The sequence below is a fragment of the Vulpes vulpes genome, chromosome 14 (genome assembly GCF_048418805.1).
Source record: "Vulpes vulpes isolate BD-2025 chromosome 14, VulVul3, whole genome shotgun sequence".
NCBI classification, from domain to species: domain Eukaryota; kingdom Metazoa; phylum Chordata; class Mammalia; order Carnivora; family Canidae; genus Vulpes; species Vulpes vulpes.
In genome coordinates, this window is record NC_132793.1 from 110,063,453 (window position 1) to 110,082,966 (window position 19,514).

A 19,514-nucleotide genomic window follows, 5' to 3' on the forward strand; every position below is an offset into this window, starting at 1 on the left:
AGGCAACTGCTACCTATTTTCCGTGATCATTAGTAGGCTAGTTTGTAGGAATGCCTCTGGATGTAATGTTTTTCAAGTAACATGTTCCTTATTTTGAGGTCTCAAAATTAACATGTGGATATTTATCTTACATTTAGGATTTATGAAAATGGAAAATTATGAGGCATTTGTAGGCTTTGATCTCTGTAAAATACCGCTCTCCAGTGTTGCACAGAAGATTATGTCTGCTATGCATTCAGGTGATTTAGTGGAGTCTAAGAATTGGAGAGAGAGTGAAAAGAGTAAGTAGTTTTTATAAACATCTTTCTGTCTTGTTACCTTGAATGTTAATTATTTCTTGAGTTAAGGTTCAAAAATGAAACAGCAGAATTATTGTCAGGAACCTTGTATTGTGTAGGGAGGTTCTTGCTACAGACATGGAGCCCAGCTCCCTTTGGCTTATTCTCATTCAGTGATGACTGAGCGTCTGCTCACTGGATTTCACATTCTCTCAGCCTTTACTGCTTTAAAATGTAACACTCTCTTCATTGTTCCAGGCATTTCTGTCAGAGATTTCCTGAGAATCTGCGTCGTTTAACCTTGGAAAAGCTGGGCTCTTTCACGGTGCCTCTCAGTTTGTTCAGCCTTAGCTCTTGGGTCATTGGATGCACATGGACATAGTACTTGCTGTGTGTGGCAAACAAGAGATGTGTGTTAGTGTGTGTCTTAACGCTGCCTGAGGACTGTGACCTTTTAGGTGTGTGTACTTAGAATAGGATGTCACATAGCAGCAGCGGTGGCATGGGCACAAAGTGTGACATTTGGATCACCAGTTTGTTTTACCAGCAAAGCAGCTTGTTGTTCTTGTTTGTGTCTTAATATTTAAGTCTGGGCCAATAATGTGTTGTTTCTTTTCTACAGAGTAAGTTATATGTGAGATATAATTGATAATTTTGATTAAGTAATTGAGAGCATTGACAAATAGTGCAAAAGCTATACAAGTGCAGTTTCTTGATTAAAATATAGTAGCACTTAACATTTCAGTCTGTTCATATTCAGACATCTGTTGCTCATGAGCCTCATTGTAGTAAAAGTCACTGATAAATGAACTGCTAGGAAGTTTTGGGTATGGACCACATACCTAACAGTTGGTAATGTTTTTGGGGAATGGTGTGGGGGAGATAGTAAAGAAAATAAATACTCAGATGTCAAAGGGCTTTCTCCTTTATTCTGTATACTTTCTAAAATAAAAGAGCAGTGGGCACTTGACAGAAGTGGAAATGTACTTCCCTTTAAAAACTGAAAAGAATTTAAAAGAATACTGATAGGAATAGTGCAGTGCCTCTGGAAGTTTCAATGTGAGTCTCTGTGAAGAAAGATTTTTGGTGATCAGTCAGTCCATCTTGTGAACTCTATTGTTATACTCTTCAAATACCCTATAAAATTCTAGTTTTCATAAATTTATTGAGAGGTAATGGGAAAAGATAAGGTATTATTTTTCTGTCAAGTGTTAAGGATTTGGAAAGAGTGGACTTTTCACAAAGATTCCGTATTGGCTGTTGCTGTACAACACTGTTGCTACAAACTTAGCGACTTAAAACAATGCACATTTGGTTTCTCCCAGTTTCTGAGTCAGGAGACTGGGTACAACTTAGCTTCATCCTTTGTTGGACTACAGTGTGGATGTGTCAGAGGGTTTGGGTCTCATCTGAGGCCCGAACAGGGAAGCATTTGCTTCCAGTTCACAGGTTTGTTGGCAGATTCAGTTCCTTGTAGGCCTTTGGGCCGAAGGCCTCTGTTTCTTCCAAGTTGTTGGCTGTTAAAACACCTTCAGTTCTTTTCCACATGGTTCTTCTGAGGTGCAGCTTTCTCCCTGGCAAGACTGACATCCCAGTCTTCTGCAGCATGATTGGGAGCATCCTGTCACTGTTGCTGTACCCTGTGGGTTAAGAGTGAGTAGGGACCACCTTGGAGTTCATCTGTTTCAGAGTTTCATCAGTTTTAGTTCTTATTTAATATGGATTTGATTAAGTTGGGTTGCTGGTGGTTTTTTTTTTTAATATTTTTTTATTACTTATTTATGAGAGAGGCACACACACACACACAGAGAGAGAGAGAGAGAGAGAGAGAGGCAGAGACACAGGCAGAGGGAGAAGCAGGCTCCATGTAGGGAGCCCGATGTAGGACTGGATCCCAGGTCTCCAGGATCACGCCCTGGGGTGAAGGCGGCGCTAAACCACTGGGCCACCTGGGCTTCCCCTGCTGGTGGGTTATTGATGAATGATGCTGAACCTAAGATCTAGTTGATTCCTGGACTTTTGTCACATGCTGGGGTGACTGTGTCAGATCTTCATCTCTTACAAGGAAAATACTGCAAATCAGCTTTTCATTTCTAAAGCACATTTTGTACCAAATAAATATAAAAACCGAATCCATAAATCGTTGAGAATAACTACAAATATTTGTTACTACAAACAGGTAAAACCAAACAACATTAGTGTTCTATGTCACTTTGGGGTCTCTGCCTTATGTGCTATCCTGAAGGTGTGAAGACACACACCCAATAAGGGTTGGACTGTGTAGGTCTTCTTGCTATGAGATTGATCTTTATTTAAAAGCCCTCCACTGGGAAAAAAAAAAAAAACAAAATATGCAAAAACTTCAACTTATGTGTAACCAATGAATATAAAGAGGACATCCACATCGTCACATCGCCAGAACCTCGAAGTTTCATTCTCAGTTAAAACTCTCTCCCTGCTGGAGGTAGCCATCATCCTGACTTGCAGCAGTCACTTACACTTCCTTACCATGGGCATTTTGCGTTGCTCCAGAGGCCTTTTTTTGGCCGTCTTTCCCTTCTGACTACATGGCTGTCTCCTTGCAGTCAGGGGTGACCTGGGATCCTGTCAGCAGGATGTGCCCTCAGGTATTGTGGGCCATTTCTGGGGTAGGCCTCTTTCCTTCCCTCTAGTAGGAACCCTCCTTTCGAACTCTGCAAATGATAACACTGTCCTAGAGGATTATACAACGTGTTGGAAAGACCCCAGTCCTGGAGATACCACATGAAACATTTACAGCCAGCTGAGAACACTCAACCTCAGAACATGAAAGAAAAATAAACTTTGTTATTTAAGCCACTGTCTTGTTGGGTCTTTTGTGACTGTAGCTTAGTTTTGTACCTTAATCCATACACCTTTATAAACGAGATTGAAACGTGGGTCCATCTGACTTAAATTTTCATTGTCATTTGATGGTTCAGTAATGCTCCTAAAAGTCTTTGGTAAATACTGGGGGAGGAGGAGTTTGCAGGGCCGCTTCAGGGTTGCCAGCTGACCTGCTGCTCTGTATAGGGTTATGCATAGGATTCAGCATATGTTTATTAAAAGAGATCTCTGTTTTGTCTGAGTGGCTGTAGAAATCAAATAATGTTTCCTAGTACACATTTGTCCAAATTGTTTTTCATTTTAACAGCTTAGATGTGAATTTGGTTTTCTAGTTTAAAAGAAATGTATACATATATATTTGCAGATATTACATTAATACAATTTGGGATCCCAAAGGTAAATATTTGTGAAAATCGAGTCCATTAATATGAAGTGTGTCTTTATTCCACCATCCAGTAGAAATCTGCGATTTCAAGGACAGATAACATAAAACTAAGTGACCAAACAGATCTGTCTTGATTATGTTCATTAAAGATTGATTTATTTATTCACGAGAGGCACAGAGAGAGAGGCAGAGACCTAGGTAGAGGGAGAAGCAGGCTCCTAGTAGAGCCCGATGTGGGGCTTGATCCCGGATCCCAGGATCATACCCTGAGCCGAAAGCAGACACTCAACCACTGAGCCACCCAGGCATCCCCCTATTTTTTTCTCTTTTCTTTTTTTTTTCATCCCCCTATTTTTATTTCTATTTTTTTTTAAGATTTTTTTATTTATTTATGATAGTCATAGAGAGAGAGAGAGGCAGAGACACAGGCAGAGGGAGAAGCAGGCTCCATGCACCGGAAGCCCGAGTGGGATTCGATCCCGGGTCTCCAGGATCGCGCCCTGGGCCAAAGGCAGGCGCCAAACCGCTGCGCCACCCAGGGATCCCCCTATTTTTATTTCTATTAAGTAAACATAAAATCCTTGTATCCAGTTATTTGACAAGCCTGCCAGGTGTTGGATTTCAATCCCCATTGCCCTCATACATGCCTGCATTCCTCCTCACTAGGATATTGGCAGTGGCTTCCTAATCGTTCTTTACCTTCATTATTGCCCCTTTGTCTTGCCCTCAGGCCTTTGCTAGAACTAGCTCAGCTTTTGTCCTTGACCACTTCTGGAAACATCCCAGGTGCTTTGAGGGATCCCTGCCTGCCCTGTTCAGTCATTTGCCCTACTACTTGTCCCTCTACACCTCATGCAGATTTGACTGCGACTTCCAAACACATGGTGTTTTCCGGTATCCTCCTCTACTTAGCCTTTTCTTTCTTCTCCACTCAACTGAGTGAGGAAAGCATTTTACATGGTCCTGCTCAAAATACTTTTCCTTTAAGATTTACTTATTAGAGCATGAGTGGGGGGAGGGGCAAGGAGAAGGAAGGAGATACCCCACTGAGCAGGGAGCCCAACACTGGCCCCATCTCAGGACCCTGAGAACATGACCTGAGCCAAAACCAAGAATCAGTTGCCCAACTGATTGAGTCCTCCCAGGTGCCCTTTGCTCAAGTTTGCCTTATTGGAAGTAACCTGTCCTGGATTCATTTGCAGCTCGGTTGAGAGGACTCACCATAGGGTACCTCTGGTTGTATGATGCTCTGGCTCTTTGTGTGCTTTGAGATCCTTGAGGCAGGGCAGGGTTTTCGCCTCTGAGTGCTGCCGCACATACACTCACCTGTGGCTTCCTCTCACTGACTTGGAAGAGCTTTCTATACACAATACATGTATGTGAAGGAGTTCTAAATATGTTGTAAATATTTTGGGGAGATCTTTTTTTTTTTTAATACTTAGGAAATTGTTCTTAAAGCCAAAAGCATAAAGCCCATAATTCACATTTAAAAATCTTTCCTTACATTCTTATACACGCAGGCATGTAGTGAAAGGGTTCATCTGCACATTTTTTTTAAAGATTTTATTTATTTATTCATGAGAGACCAAGAGAGGCTGAAACATAGGCAGAGGGAGAAGCAGGCTCCTTGCAGGGAGCCCGATGTGAGACTCAATCCCGGACCCAGGGATCACACCCTGAGCCAAAGGCAGAAGCTCAACCACCGAGCCACCCAGGTGTCCCTCCACATTGTTTCTTTTTCTAAGATTTTATTTATTTATTTATTTATTTATTTATTTATTTATTTATTTATTTATTTATTTATGATAGAGAGGCGAGAGAGAGAGGCAGAGACACAGGAGGAGGGAGAAGCAGGCTCCACGCCGGGAGCCCGATGTGGGACCTGATCCCGGGACCTGATTGTGCCCTGGGCCAAAGGCAGGCGCTAAACCACTGAGCCACCCAGGGATCCCCTCCACATTGTTTTAATTCAGGCTTTTGCTTTGTTGAGCCCTCTCCCCATGGAGAGGTTGCTAACCCATGCTAATAATGTACTTGCTATATCCCTTTTACACTTTTCTCCATTTCTTCCCATGATTGTAATTGTAGCTCGCATGTGTGGCTGCACTATGCCATCCAGCCCCCTCCCCCCTTCCAGTGGGATTAGCTGAGACCTTCCTTACAACTGTACCACACTGGAGCTTCCTCTTCACTCAGTCCTTTTCTCCCGCCAGAAGCTTTCTGTGGCCAAAGCTTAGTCTGATTCCCAGGAACCCAATCTGCTATAGTTGGTGCCAGGAGTGGTCTGAGAAAGCACACGTGGCATTTTGGAGTAGGCAGATTGGCACTGATGGCTTCCTCACAGGTTGTAGTGGAATAGGAATGGTAGCAGTGCAGTTCAGCCTTGGACTACAGGTGGATTGTATGGCATACCAGTGGAAGCCACTGCCCAGGCTGCTGGGATTTACTGTGTATTTGAAAAGTACAAGGCAGTGGCAGACAATGGAATTCATGGCTGTGGCTAGTAATAATAGATCCTTATAGATCCTTTGGAAAAGACAAGGGCTGAGGGTGATTAATAAGCAGTTACAGGCTACATGTAACCAGAGAACTTCCTAAAAAGAGACCACTTAGGACACTAAGACCAGTACTTAGTCCTACGACTTGTAGGACTCTAGAGAAGGCTTGGATTCTCAGCCCAGGCAGGTGTGCTACTTCAAGGTCAGAGCCTTGATCAGGAAGAAGGATGAGACCCTGAGATTTGCCATGGACACCTGGATTGGCACATTCAAATTCTGAATCCCAGATTGCTCTGAGACCTGCACATGTGGCTACTTCTCTGTTAAAGGAGGAGCGTCCAGTCCTATTGTTGCTGAAGGCCATGCAGGTTTCTTCTCGATAAACACTTCCTCCCTCAGGAATTTCTGTCTCCTCCCCTCCTGGCCATTAAGCCAACAATAGCTAAGAGTTATTGGGCCTGTTGGGGAAGCCTGAGATGTGCGCCCGTCAGGTGAACCAAACCATAGGGTAATTTGAACAGGGAAAGAGGATTTTAACTAGTAATGGGATTAGCTACCTAGGAGTAAAGAAATAAACACAGCAAAGACAGACACAGAACAGCTCCCCAAGGTAGAAGTTGAAGGAGTAAACAATGGGAATGACTTGGCCAGCTAACATGCACTAGCCTGTCACCTGCTGTCCCAGTACAAGCACCTGGGGGCTCTTCAGTGGAATGGTCATGGGCCAGGGTGGAGGTCACACATAGACCCAACCACATGCACTCCCACTCACCAGGGCTGATCTAATAATACCTCTGCTGAATGTCCAGCCTTCCAACAACAGACCAAACACCTAGTCCCCAGTACTACCATCCTTTGAAGGAACAGTGACTTGGCAGCAAGGTGACAACACTGAATCTTTTGTGCCCCTAAAGGTGTGGAGATGTATCTTGACCGGAATTGACATGATCCAGGCATGGCTTTCCCTTTCCTGTTTGCAGGGCCTCAGTGAGCTCTGATATCCAAGGCTCAGAGTGTTTGATCCACTGACAGTTACACAAGCATTACATTGGACATGGGGACCCACTATACAGCAAGGGAGCTGCAGTGGGCACGTGATGTGGACCCAAGGGTTCCCCCAGCAACATACCCAGGAGCACCACCCTGTTGGAGGGAGGAATGGCCTGTAGTAGGTGTAGCTTCCAGCAGCATGGAGGAGCAATCTCCAGGGTGTGGTAAACACTGTCCATCAGTAGCCACTACTGGGTGTAGTGTCCCCAAGATGTATAATTAAGAAGGATGTGGGAGTGGTCCTGCTTACCATCATTTCCAGTACTGTAAATTTGTCTCTCCCCCAACACCTCTGGGTTCTGCAGATTAAGTCTTGACTGCCAGAGGGAAAACTCACTTGGAGCATGGGAAAAATGCCATTTAATTTGAAGCTGCAGTTGCTGCCCTATCCTTTCAATAGCTAAGAGACTGGCAGGCAAGGAACATAAGCAGTTGCTTGTGTACACTTGAGCAGTCTCAAGCAGTTGCTTGAGATGCCTCCTGATCACCCGAAGTCAGGGCTGCTGTTACATGATGGTGCAAGGAAGCATACATTTGGTACCCAGCTGATAAGACTAGTCACCTCTGTCCTCTGTCTGAATCTGATGGCAAATGCAGTGACCATGGCCTGAGAAAGGCATGGTGACCAGGGGCTTATACCTCTCAGAGATGAGGGGTTTGGGTAGTTCCATCGATCAGATGAGCTAGGTAGACCAGCAGAAGTGCTAAGCCAGGGTGAGGGGACTCTAGAATGTGCATTCGAGGGACACAAATATCATTTGTAGCTTTGAGACCAGCTTCAGTGACCAGGTGATTCAGTTCATCCCATTAACCTTCCTTTTAAAAGTATCTTCCAGGAAGAGGCCCACCAGCATCCTGAAGGAGCTACTTTCAGAATGTATCTGCAGCGAGTGGCTGGGAGCAGTGCAGTGTAGTGCCCAGTAGCAAAGGACTGTAGTGAGTCCTGTGGATGCCCAGATTCCACCATTCATCACCCCACCTGCTGGGAGTGTTGCTGGCTGGCTGCTCACAATCAGCCTCTCCTGGTGGCTGCCTCAGCTGCACACTCCTTTCCCAGGGGCAACTGATCCAATGACTGGTCAGTGCTGGCATATAAAGGCCTGCTTCCGTGATCCATTGGGGGATAACTCTATAGGCCATCCAGGTCCCAAGCAGGCCTTTGTAGTGACTGCATCTTGGCCCGGTCCTCCTTCCCTCACGTTCCTGTAAACATTGATCCTGAGAGCACTCCCCACTAACCTTTCCAAATGCAAACCATCTGAGTCAGCCTCCTGGGGACAAGGCTTATGCCAGTGAATGTGTATAACATACTTATACACATAAGCGGGGAGATTTGGTCACTAATTGCAAAAATGAGATCGTATTTTCACAGATTTCTGTATCTTCAAGGCAATTAATAAAGCTCTAAGTCATTCTTTTCAGTGGTCGTGTGCTTCATGGCGTAGATGTTATATAATTTATTCATCAACTGCCCTTTTGATTGGTATCTGCTTTGTTTTTCAGTCCTTTGCCATAAAGCAACACTGCCATAGATGTTTTGGTTTAAAGCTACTTATCATTGCATATGTTTCTATGAAACAGCCAATAGTGAGTTTGTTTGGTTAGATGATTTATACATTTTATATCTCTGCTTTTATTGAGGTTACACACACAGATTCTGCACACAAAACACGTGTATTCTGAGTTTATAACTCAACATTTCACAAACTGAACACTCCTGTAACTCGTGCAGATTAAGAAACAGGACATCAGTAGCACCCTGGAAGCCCATCTTTGTTCCTTTAGGACAGTCCTCTTCCCAACTCAGGAGTGATGGATGTACTAATTTCAATAGGTGTTGACAATTTCCTTTCCAAGAAGATTCTAGCTATTCACATTTTTACCAGCAATGCCTGAAACTACCTCTTCCTTCTACCTCTGGTTGCATTAAGTTTGCATTTCCCTGACCACTAGAGAGTTTGAGTATTATATTGTGTTTATTTGCTTTTGGGATTTGCTTATTTGTATACTGCTTCTTTCTATCTTGTACTCATTTTAAAAATCAAACTGTCTTTTTTTGCCTGCATTTAAGTGCTTGTTGTATAACACAGATATTAGCCCTTTATCCTTTTTGTTCCAAATGATTTTCCCAGTATGTTCTTTTCTTTCAGAAGCACTACTGCTATCCCTATTTATTAACCTGTTGTATTCTACTGAATTGAGATACTATCTTTGTTCTATAGTAGAGTCTCATAAAGCCATGGGTCAGTTTCTGGATTGTCTGTTCTGTTTTAGAAATCTTTTGACTCTTCCTGTCCAAATACAACATGAATTTGATTGTGGTCGCTGAATAGTATGTTCTGATAGTCAAGCAAGGCGAGCCTTTTATTGTTTTTTTAACTTACTTTCGTGTCTGTTTTCAGATATCTGGTATTTCATATGGCCTTTGACATTTTTTTTCAATTAAAAGAGCCCTTGTAGGGTCTCTAAATGGAATTGCATTAAATTTATTTTTGGAAGAATTGAACGTTTGTGCGTATCTGGATGATGTGTCCTTCCATTTGTAAAATCCATTTGTATAGTTTCAATGGCATTTTATGAGATTTTAAGTTGTCATCATTGAGTACCTCATGCTTTTTGTTAAATTTATCCTAAGTTCTTTTTACTGTAAAGATTTCCCCTGTTTTCATGTCTTGGTTGTTATTATTGCTGTGGACGGAACATAAATCATAGTGGTTATGAAAACAAACACCTGAGTCATGCTGCCTGGGGTTGAATGTGGTTCCATCACTTACTGCTCAGTCCAGGCTTATTAAAACAAAATTTAAAACAGAAGTTTGTATTAATGATGTTTTACTGAACCTCTTATTGTTCCATTGAAATATTATTCATTATAAAAATCTCCTCAAACCTTTAATACTTTCAAGATTTCTGTAAAACGTCGAACTTGGGTTTTCAGATTCCGGTATACAATGGAAATGCCAAGTAATAATTTCTAATAAACATTTTATGATTACCTGGTTCTGTCTCCAGTTAATTTGAAGATATGTTACATAAATGTTTATTGTAACAATAGTATATGTTTTGGATATGAATGTTACTATGTTGTTTTATATAAGTAAATAATGAGTAAGTAGCATGCTTATAGAGGCCACTTTCAGTGTTTAGCTAATTATATGACTTAGATTTCAATGTTTCTTTAATGCCTTGTGTTCCCTTTTTGTGTTTTTAAAAGCTTCAGAAGTGGTAAACAATTCCTGTATTAAATATTCAGTACTTCTTGAAGATGGGAAGAATCAATCACTGGAAAAAAGGGTAAATCATTGCAAATATTATTGATTCTAAATAGATATCTTTCACTTATTCAACACATACTTAATTGTCTAGTGTATGCTAGGCACTGTGGCTACCATGCTGCAGAAAATAAGGAACGGAGTTCTTCTCTAGGAGTTCATGGTTGAACTTGCTTGATAGGGGAGGGGAAGACAGAGCAGTGCTGTGACCCTACAGGACGGTGCATTGAGTGCCATGGTAGGAGTCAGCTCACTGGAACAGAGACTACTAACCCAGCTTTTGTGCTGTCTCATTTTGTTTTTTTTTTCTGGGTGGTGGGGAAAGTAGTCTGGGAGCCTTTTTGAAGTCTGAAAATTATGCCTGAGTGGTCACCTACAGGATGATCAGGAGCCCCAACCATTAGAGAAGAGGGGGAGGACTTGGTAGAAATGTTCAGGTTAGGGAGAAAGCTGGGGCTCTGGGATGGCTGAAATACAGAGAAGTCCCAGGAGGGAGGGGGCACAACTGCTCAGCAGATGAGCCATGTGGGGTGGGCAGGAGGGGAGGGAAAGAGGAGGTCATCTCACTAAAGACAGTGGCCGAGAGAATAGACTCTGGGACAGGGGTGTTCAAAGCCCAGCCTCACTCAATCTAACTGAAACTCCCTGTAGTAAAGTGGGGATGGCAGGACAGCCCTGGCGGTAACAGGATGGTGGTTTGCCCTCAAGTGGAGGGAGAAGGGATTCAACAACTGGAAGGTGCCCCTTTGTGAGTGAGCCCAGATTTTCTCTCTGGGCTGTTCCAGCAGTGGTAGAGAGCCAGCTTACCCAGGTTTTGTTCATTGCTCTCAAAAGAATTTTGAAAAGCTGTATATAGCTCATGACATATTTTTAAGTTGAAATTTAAAATATTCATAACAAGTTTAAAATGTTTCATAGGACACAATTTCTGGTGTATTGACAATATTGACTTTTAAAAACAGATTTTATTTATTTGAGAGAGAGAGAGGAAGAGAGAGCATGAACAGGGTGAGGAGCAGAGGGAGAAGCAGGCAGGTGGCTTGATCCCAGGAACTCTTGGGATCATGACCTGAGCCAAAGGCAGATGCTCAACCAACTGATCCACTCAGGCACTCTGGCAATATTGACATTTTAAAAATGATTACATCATTGTTTAAAATATAGCCACTTAAAAAATACTCTTGTAACCTAATACCCACAAGCATACTTTTAAAAAAGACATGAGCGGGGGATCCCTGGGTGGCGCAGTGGTTTGGTGCCTGCCTTTGGCCCGGGGCGCGATCCTGGAGACCCGGGATCGAATCCCACGTAAAAAAAAAAAAAAAAAAAAAAAAGACATGAGCAAGATATTCTTCAGCAATCGAAATTTTTTTATTTCCCTTTTGCTCCTCAAACTTCTTTTCTTGTATCCTCTCTTGCAGAATTATTAATGTAATATAATTTTATGCCTACAAGTCTTTTGTTGAAGCCATATATTTCTCTGTAATAAAAATGTGAGCATAAACTTTTCTGTGACCATATGCCAAATATTGAAACATTTTCCTTCAAAAGTATTTTAAAAGTACTATTAATTTATATTTGTTCAAAACACCATAAATATATCACAAAATCTGAAAAATAAACATTAAAAATACATTTTATCCTAAATGAATCCAGTAATGAGATGAGTAGAAATTCTTTTTTTACCCTCAATTTGTGAATTTATGAATGAATATTGTACAGTATAAGATCAATACAGTAAGAGGATTGCTGCAAATCTATACTTTGAAAAATTTTTAGTAGATGGATTAACATTATCGAATAGTTGTGGTGATCTCACTTTCTCTGTAAATGACTTTTACCTGGAAGTTGTAAATTATTAATCTGCAGCATTAGGTGCATCTGTAAAATACTCCCATCCATGGCATCTTCCTTACAGACACAGGGTATGGTTGGAGACTTTTTGAACTTCTGCCTATTCCAGCCCCTGATTCAGATATGTACTCCTAACTGGGTTGAGAAAAGTTACTGCTCTAGAAGATACTATATAGTTTCATTAGAAAGTCTGATCATAGATCATGAGAAGCTGTGTCCCCACTTTAGATGAATTTTACCAGAAATTAGTTTGGTTTATAGATCTCTCTTAGGAATCCATATTCCTAAAACAGTTCATGTTTTCCTGCAGAATCTGAAATCTTTTACAAACCAGACATCAAGAACGTCCATCAAGCTCTGTCTTCAGCCCTCCAGTATCAGACTCACAGATCAGCTGTCCACTTACCAAAAGCAGAAGAACATCAGCTCATTGGCTCCTCCCAGTTGTTTCATTCCACAGTGTAACCAGGAGGCTTCAGTCCTACAGAAAACGGAGTGTAAAAGAAAGTATTTCCTAAAGGAAAATAAAAATAATGAAAAAAAAGAAATGCCCATGATTTTTAAAAGAAAATGTAGTACACATAATTTTTCAGGGAAAACAAGTGAACATGTGGCATTGGAAGAAGATGCTGATGAGGTTGAAGCCTACCTAAATTGTGGGAACTCCAGAGCCTGCGAAAACCATTTTTGTGATGCTAGGTATTTGGATGACATGGAGAAAAGCCAGCTGATTGAAATGCTCAAACAGGCAGTAACCGTGGTGGTAACACTGATGTATGAGGATGGTTCCACCCAGCTAAAAGCTGAGCAGGTTAGTGAACAGTGTTGGGTTTTGTTTGTTTCTTTTCTTTGGCACTGTAAAAGAACTGACCCCATTTTTTTTAGTGTCTGATTTTGTTGGGAGAGCTAAGAATAAGATTTGAAGCCTGCCCCTCCCCGCCGTGCTGAATGACTGATAATGCATAGCTCTCTTCAGATTTTTAAGAAACTGCCCAAATGTTTTCCAGAGCGGGTATGCCTTTTTTGTATTTGTGAGGGCTCCAAATCCTTAACCTCCTTGCCAATACTTGTGGTCTGTCTGGTTTTGATCATTCTGGTGGGTGTGAAGGGGCATTTCCGTAATAACTAATTAGATAGAGCATCTTCTCATGTGCTTAGTGCCATTTGTGTATCTTCTGTGGTGAAATGTCTGTTCAGATTGTTTGTTCATTTTTAAATTGGGTTATTTGTGTTTTATTTTGGATCTGTAAGCTTTTTTTCTATATTTTAATATAAGTCCCTTGTCAGATCTGTGATTTGTAGTTCTCCAAATCTGTGGCTTATTTTTTTTTCCAGTTTCTTACTGGTGTCTTTTAAAGCACAAAGTTTTTAAAATCTGATGAATTCCAATTTATCAAATTTTTGTATGCCCTTACTTTTGTTGTTATATTTAAGAATGCTTTCCTTATGCAGCTCTTTAAAATATTCTCTTGTGTTTTATTCTAAGAATTTATGGTTTTTGCTCTTATATTTAAATCTGTGGCTCACTTTGAGTTCATTTTTGTATATATTGTGAAATAAGGGTCACAAACCTGCCTCTTGTGTGCTGATATCCAGCTTTCCCAAGCTGTTGAAGGGACTCCTCTTTCCCCATTGAATCTTCTTGGCACTTTTCTCAAAACTCAATTGACTGTAAATATAAGGCTTTATTTCTGGACACTTAGTTCTTTCCATTGATCTGTGTGTCTGTCCTGATGCCTATATCACAGGGTCTTGGTTACTTTAGGTTTGTTGTGAATTTTGAAATCAGGAAGTAGGAGTCTTCTAACTTTGTCTTTTTGAAGATTTTTTTGGGGGTATTCTGATTACTTTGCATTTCCATATAAATTTTAGGATCAACTTTTCAATTCCTTCAGGCACTCAGCTGGGATTCTGATACAGATTGTGTTGAGTCTGTAGATGAATTTTGGGAATTTTGCCATCTTGACAGTATTGAGTTTTCAGGCCCGTGAATTGGGGAGTATCCTTTCATTTACTTAAACCTTCAGTTTCTTTTAGCAGTGTTTTGTAGTTTTCTGTATAGTATACGAATCTTGCTTTACCTATCATTTTTGAAAGACATTCTTGCTCATAAAAAAGTTATAAGCCAATAGTTTTTTCTTTCAACAGTTGGAAGAGCTTCCTCTGCTATCTTCTAGCTTGCTTTGTTTCCCGCCAGAGATCTGCTGTCTCACTTCTCTTTATCTCTGTCTGGGTAATGCTCCTGACCCACCTCTCTGGCCCCCACCCCCTTCTTTTAAGGCTTTCTCTTTATTATTGGTTTTAAGCAGTTTGATCATAATATGACTTCGTGTGGTGTTCTTTGTGTTCCTTATACTTGGGATTTATTGATCTAGGTTCTACAGATTAAGTCTTAGGAGTTTTGTGGTCCTCATGCATGGTGTGTCTCTCTGCTAGTTTGGTCTTCTTTGATTTCTTTCATTAGTATTTGCAGTTTTCAGGGTAAAGAGCCTGTACATGTCTTGTTGATTTCTATTTAAGTATTTCATTTTTTGGAATGGTTATTATAAATGGTAGTACATCATTTATTTTTTTAGAGAGGGAAAGAGAAAGAGAGGGAGGGAGGATGACAGAGGGAGAGGGGGAGAGAAAATCCTAAGCAGGCTCCACACCCAGCATGGAGCCCCATGTGGGGCTCGATCTCATGACCCTGAGACCATTTCCTGAGCCGAAATCAAGTCAGATTCTTAACCAACTGAGCCAACCAGGCGCCCCAGGTAATACAGTTTTTTGAAAAAAGATTATTTTTATATGTTCATTGAGAGTATATAGAAGTATGGTTGATTCTGTATTTTAATCTTATATCCTACAACCTTGCTAAATTCACATATTGGTTCCAGGAGGTTTTTTTGTAAATTCTTTTGGGTTTTTTTCTGCAGACATTTGTGTCATCTGTAAATAGGGACAGTATAGTTCTTTGTTTCTGATTTATATGCCTTTTATTTCTTTTGCCAGTCATATTACACTTGCTAAGACTCCTGTTGTGATGTTGAATAAAGAGGAGACCAGATTTGGAGAGTAAAATCTTGGGTTTAGTTTTTGGCCTTGATTGTCATTAAAAGAGCTATTTATTTACAAATTTAATTGTAGGCCTTTTCTCTCTGTTTAATTATAAAACACACATTTCTTGAATAAATGCATTGTTTGTGTTTAATTTTGAACCCAGGCTCTGGTTCCCTCTGTTGAGGGAGTTGCAATGTTACTGCAGAGCCATGTAGACAGCCATGGTCCTCTGGATGTCTCAACCTCTGATGGTGTCCTGGAGGAAGGCTTCACGCTCCGTGATCAGTATATCTACCTCAAAACACAGCACTCTTCTACTGGGGACCACGAGCAAGAGGCATATAATCAATTTGCCAGGTCAGAAATCTCCTACTGCCTTAAATCCTGCTTACATGCCTGATTTGTCAGTCCAATTTAAAGTCTCCCAAACTCCAACTTTAAACTTTCAGTTTTATATGGGCACATGACAATAAAGTGGGTCTAAATGACGGAAAGCTCTGCACACACTAGCCTGCTTTCCCCCAAAGAGCTTCTGGAACAGAGGTTCCATTCCTTCATGGGAGCCCCTCCAGGATTTGAACCAACATCTCAGTGAGAAGTTGGTGAGAAAAGCTGTGTCCACAGGCCTGAAGATCCACTGTCGTGGCCACAGTTCCAGATGATTTTCCTCATCTCTCTCACAGAGAAAATTAATTTATCACTGCATTCGAAAAGTAAATTGTCTTCAATACCACCTAATTTCATGCTAATTTCAAAATTTCATTCTGTTGAAATAATTTAGGACAGCCTCGCTTGGACCTGCCCCTTTAGAATCTTACAATTTTAGAACAAGCAAGGATGCTTGTGCTGCCCTATCTCAACCTGCTGTGGGTTTCAGCTTCTGCCCTTGTCACCAGTTCTCTGAATGTATTGTCAGCCTGACTCCAGTTTCTGCCTTGGGTGGGGACATCCACTTCTGCCCGCCCAGCTCTCTAAGTCCCAGCCCCTTGGCTGCCTGGCAGTAACTCCTTGAAGCTGCTGTCCTGAAGAGTTCACAGAGGCTGGGGTTAAGAAGGCCCTGGGCCTGGCCCTGGCCCTTTTGACCTCCTACAGTCTCACTGGACCATGAGGGACTTGTAGGCAATTGCTGCATCTGTCTTGTCTCAGTGAGGAATGCCAGGGGCCAGTGTTGTGGCTGGACCAACCCAAAGAGTTCTTATGATCACAGGACACAATTCAACAAAAACCGTCAGGGAACTTTGAGGAACAAGATTCACTACTCACAGGTCCTGGAGGGTACACAGCACACCAGGGGCTACACAGCAAAGTCATAGCTGGAGAAAGAGGGTGCAGGCTCTGCCTTTATTAGGGTCTGAGGATGGGAGGCTGGGGGTTTCAAGGTTTTACTCTTTATTGGCTAATATAAGTCATAAAAGTGGGAATTAGAGTGCAGGAAGGGAAAAGCAGGGTCACTCACATAGGTTAGGTGTCTAGATGCCCCTGGCCTGTCTGAAAGGGACCTTTACGGGTGGGGGTGTCCAATTGTTTTGCTAAAGGGTTGTCATACAGCTTGCAATATGGATGTCTTTTGAAATGTATGGCAATCAAAGGCTTAACAGGAGGCACTTACACTGCAATAATTTTTGGTGAGAATGGGACATTTGTCAAATAGAGCAGCCTGTTCACAAGAAATCCATAGCCTTATTTTTATATAATTTTCTTCTGAAAGAACAATTAGGCAGGTATGTTCTATAGAAGATCTCTGTGAGAACAGAGCCCTAATATTTGAACAGCCTTTTCTAAAATCTGGATTTATATATCCTACTCAATGCTCTTTACTTAGACATCTGGTAGTCACTTCAGTCTTAACATGTGCAAAACTGAGTTCCTGTCTTCCTGAAGTCTGCCTCTGACAGCCTTTTTGTCAAGGTTAATGTCAGCATTTGTTCTCCATGAGCCCAGGCCAACAGTCTTGGCGTTATCTTTAACTTCTCTCCTTTTCATCCGATCTCTTAGTAAATCCCATTGGCTCTGCCTTCAAAATACAGCTAGAAGCTGACCTTGTATCTTCCCCTCTGCTCCTGCCATTTGCTGAAGCCTTTCCCCTCCCAACTGAACTGGGCTGCATCTTTCTGAGGGCCTCCTGCCTCAACTCACCCCTCAGCCTGTTTCCTGCACACATATGAATCAGGTCACAACACTCCCTGCTCAGAGCCCCAACAGTTCCCTACAATGCCTGCAGGTCTGTATGTGGCACCTCACCAGGCCTGGGAGCTCATCCTCTTTCCCAGCCTCCTTGCTACAAGGGTCTTCCTTGTAGCACTCTTCCTCCCCTGCGGTGTGCTCCCAGGTTCCTGCTTGATTTGCTACTGCATTCCTGTAGACCAGAAAAAAAAAAAAAAAAAGCAAATTATGAAAACATGAAAGTAGAGAGTAGTGTAATGAGCCCTACACACACCCCCCCCGCCAAATAGTTACCAAAGGGTTTTCCATGCTTCCTTCATCTGTCCCTTTTCGAGGAGAGGGGTAGGGAACTGGGATTAGGGAAAATCCCAGGCATGTCATTTTAGCTCACAGGATGCAGTTTTAAAATACCTGGGCGTTTCTTCATTTAGCCAGTACAATTCTCAAAGTTAAAAATTTTAATACACAGCCCAAATTTAAAATTACCTGATTGTTTTAAAAATGTCCTTCTTCCACTTGACGGGATGAGCACTGGGTGTTTTTCTGTATGTTGGTAAATTGAACACCAATAAAAATTAATTAAAAAAAAAATGTCCTTCTTCACATGATCCCCGGGGATCAGGACCAGGTCATGCGTGACATTTCTTGTCTCTCCCACCTCTTTTAACAAGAGCATCCTCTGACCCCTGACCCCAGTTTGCAGAAGGTTTTGTGATTGTGGGGTTCTTTAACTTTTACCCCTTTCCTCCATTATTTCTGTAACCTGGAGCTTAGTCCTACAAGTCCATTATTCAGCTCCAGCTTTTTTCACGAGAGCACTTCCCTGGGTGGTGCTGTCTGCTTCATACTCCATCTGTGATACAGTTGGATGGTCAGATTTAGCAAACAAAAACTCAGGATGCTAAATTTGAATTCTAGATAAACAATTTTTTAGTGTGACTATGTCCCAAGTATTGTAAGAGACATTCTTGCATTACAGACATACATCTCTAAAAAACATTTATATTTTTTTTCAGATAAAAATTAGTCACTGCTTTTCTGAATTTCAAGTTTAGCTGGGTATGCTGCACTCTGGTTACCTTTTGGGTATGCTGCAGTTATGCTGTCCTTATGTCCATGATGCTCAGATGGAGCTGTGGCTCAAGTAATGCCAGCATGATCCCTCCATTGTGAACATCCCCACCAAAAGTTGCCTCAGTGATTTCGTCTGTCAGGAGGGTCATTGAAATCACTTTCTAATTATGTCTGGAAGATGGTGATTTTTCTGTGTCTATCATTTCTTTCACTGTATTGAGTAAAATTTTCTGTAGAGGACTTTCCTTCTTCAAGTAGGCTTTTTGTTCACCAGGGAAGCCCAGGTGAAACCACACAAGAAAATGCAAATGCCTGTGAAACAAGCTGAGCAAAGTCTAACTCTGCTGACTTAGTGTGCAGAGCTGAGTGGACTCCTGCTTTTTCTCTCCCTCAGCCTCATGCAAGACCCTCAGTGTATGAATAAACAGTTACTATGAAGGAAGATTTATAGTGCAGGGCCCAGGCAGCAGCAAGATAGGGTCTCAGACCTTTGCTGTGCCTCTTACTAGTTGGGTAATGCTGGGAAAATTGTTTAGCCACTCTGAACCTCAGTTTTCTTATCTGTAAAGTGGATCAGTGCCTGCCAAACAAGGTTATGGTGAGATTTCATTGTAACAGTCCTTTGAAGTGTTTAACATAGTGTCATCATGGCGAGTGTTCACTAAATGATGACTTGTATGAATCGCATATCCAAGGAGTTCATGGTGAAATGGGGCGAGCCTACTTTCAAGGTAAATTACAGTACAGATGTGGTCCTGGCTACAGCCGGTACATGGACAGGAGCATAGAAGGAACATAGGGGGGCAACTCCCCACCTCAGGAGGCAGACCTTCCTGCAAACAGCACGTGGGTAGTCTGCAGAAATTGTGGGAGGAGAATTGTAAGCAAGAAGGCAGCATGTGAGGTGGCCCCTGAGTGTGAGAGTACATGGCACCATGTGGTGGTGGAGGTAAGACAGTTCAGTGTGAGCAGAGGGTAGAGTGTTTGGAGTGCGTGCTGGGGAGCCTGTAAGGAGTCCAAGGGGTGTGTGCCC

The 19,514-nt window shown here is 41.9% G+C and overlaps 1 protein-coding gene and 1 long non-coding RNA gene across 2 annotated transcripts in view; one reads left to right on the forward strand and one right to left on the reverse strand.

The window, feature by feature from the left end:
- Positions 1 to 19,514, forward strand: part of POLN (DNA polymerase nu) — a 158,130-nt gene that overhangs the window by 15,262 nt on the left and 123,354 nt on the right. Inside the window, exons 3-6 of the mRNA XM_025998872.2 lie at positions 138 to 281; positions 10,291 to 10,370; positions 12,513 to 13,013; positions 15,408 to 15,601. Coding sequence (XP_025854657.2) covers positions 143 to 281; positions 10,291 to 10,370; positions 12,513 to 13,013; positions 15,408 to 15,601 — 914 coding nt within the window. The 5' untranslated portion in view covers positions 138 to 142. The remainder of the gene's footprint in view (positions 1 to 137; positions 282 to 10,290; positions 10,371 to 12,512; positions 13,014 to 15,407; positions 15,602 to 19,514) is intronic.
- Positions 11,698 to 17,600, reverse strand: LOC140595492 (uncharacterized). The gene is made up of 2 exons (XR_011997158.1): positions 17,486 to 17,600; positions 11,698 to 12,683 (listed from the first exon to the last, which is right to left on the reverse strand). It is a non-coding gene; the product is annotated as an uncharacterized lncRNA (long non-coding RNA).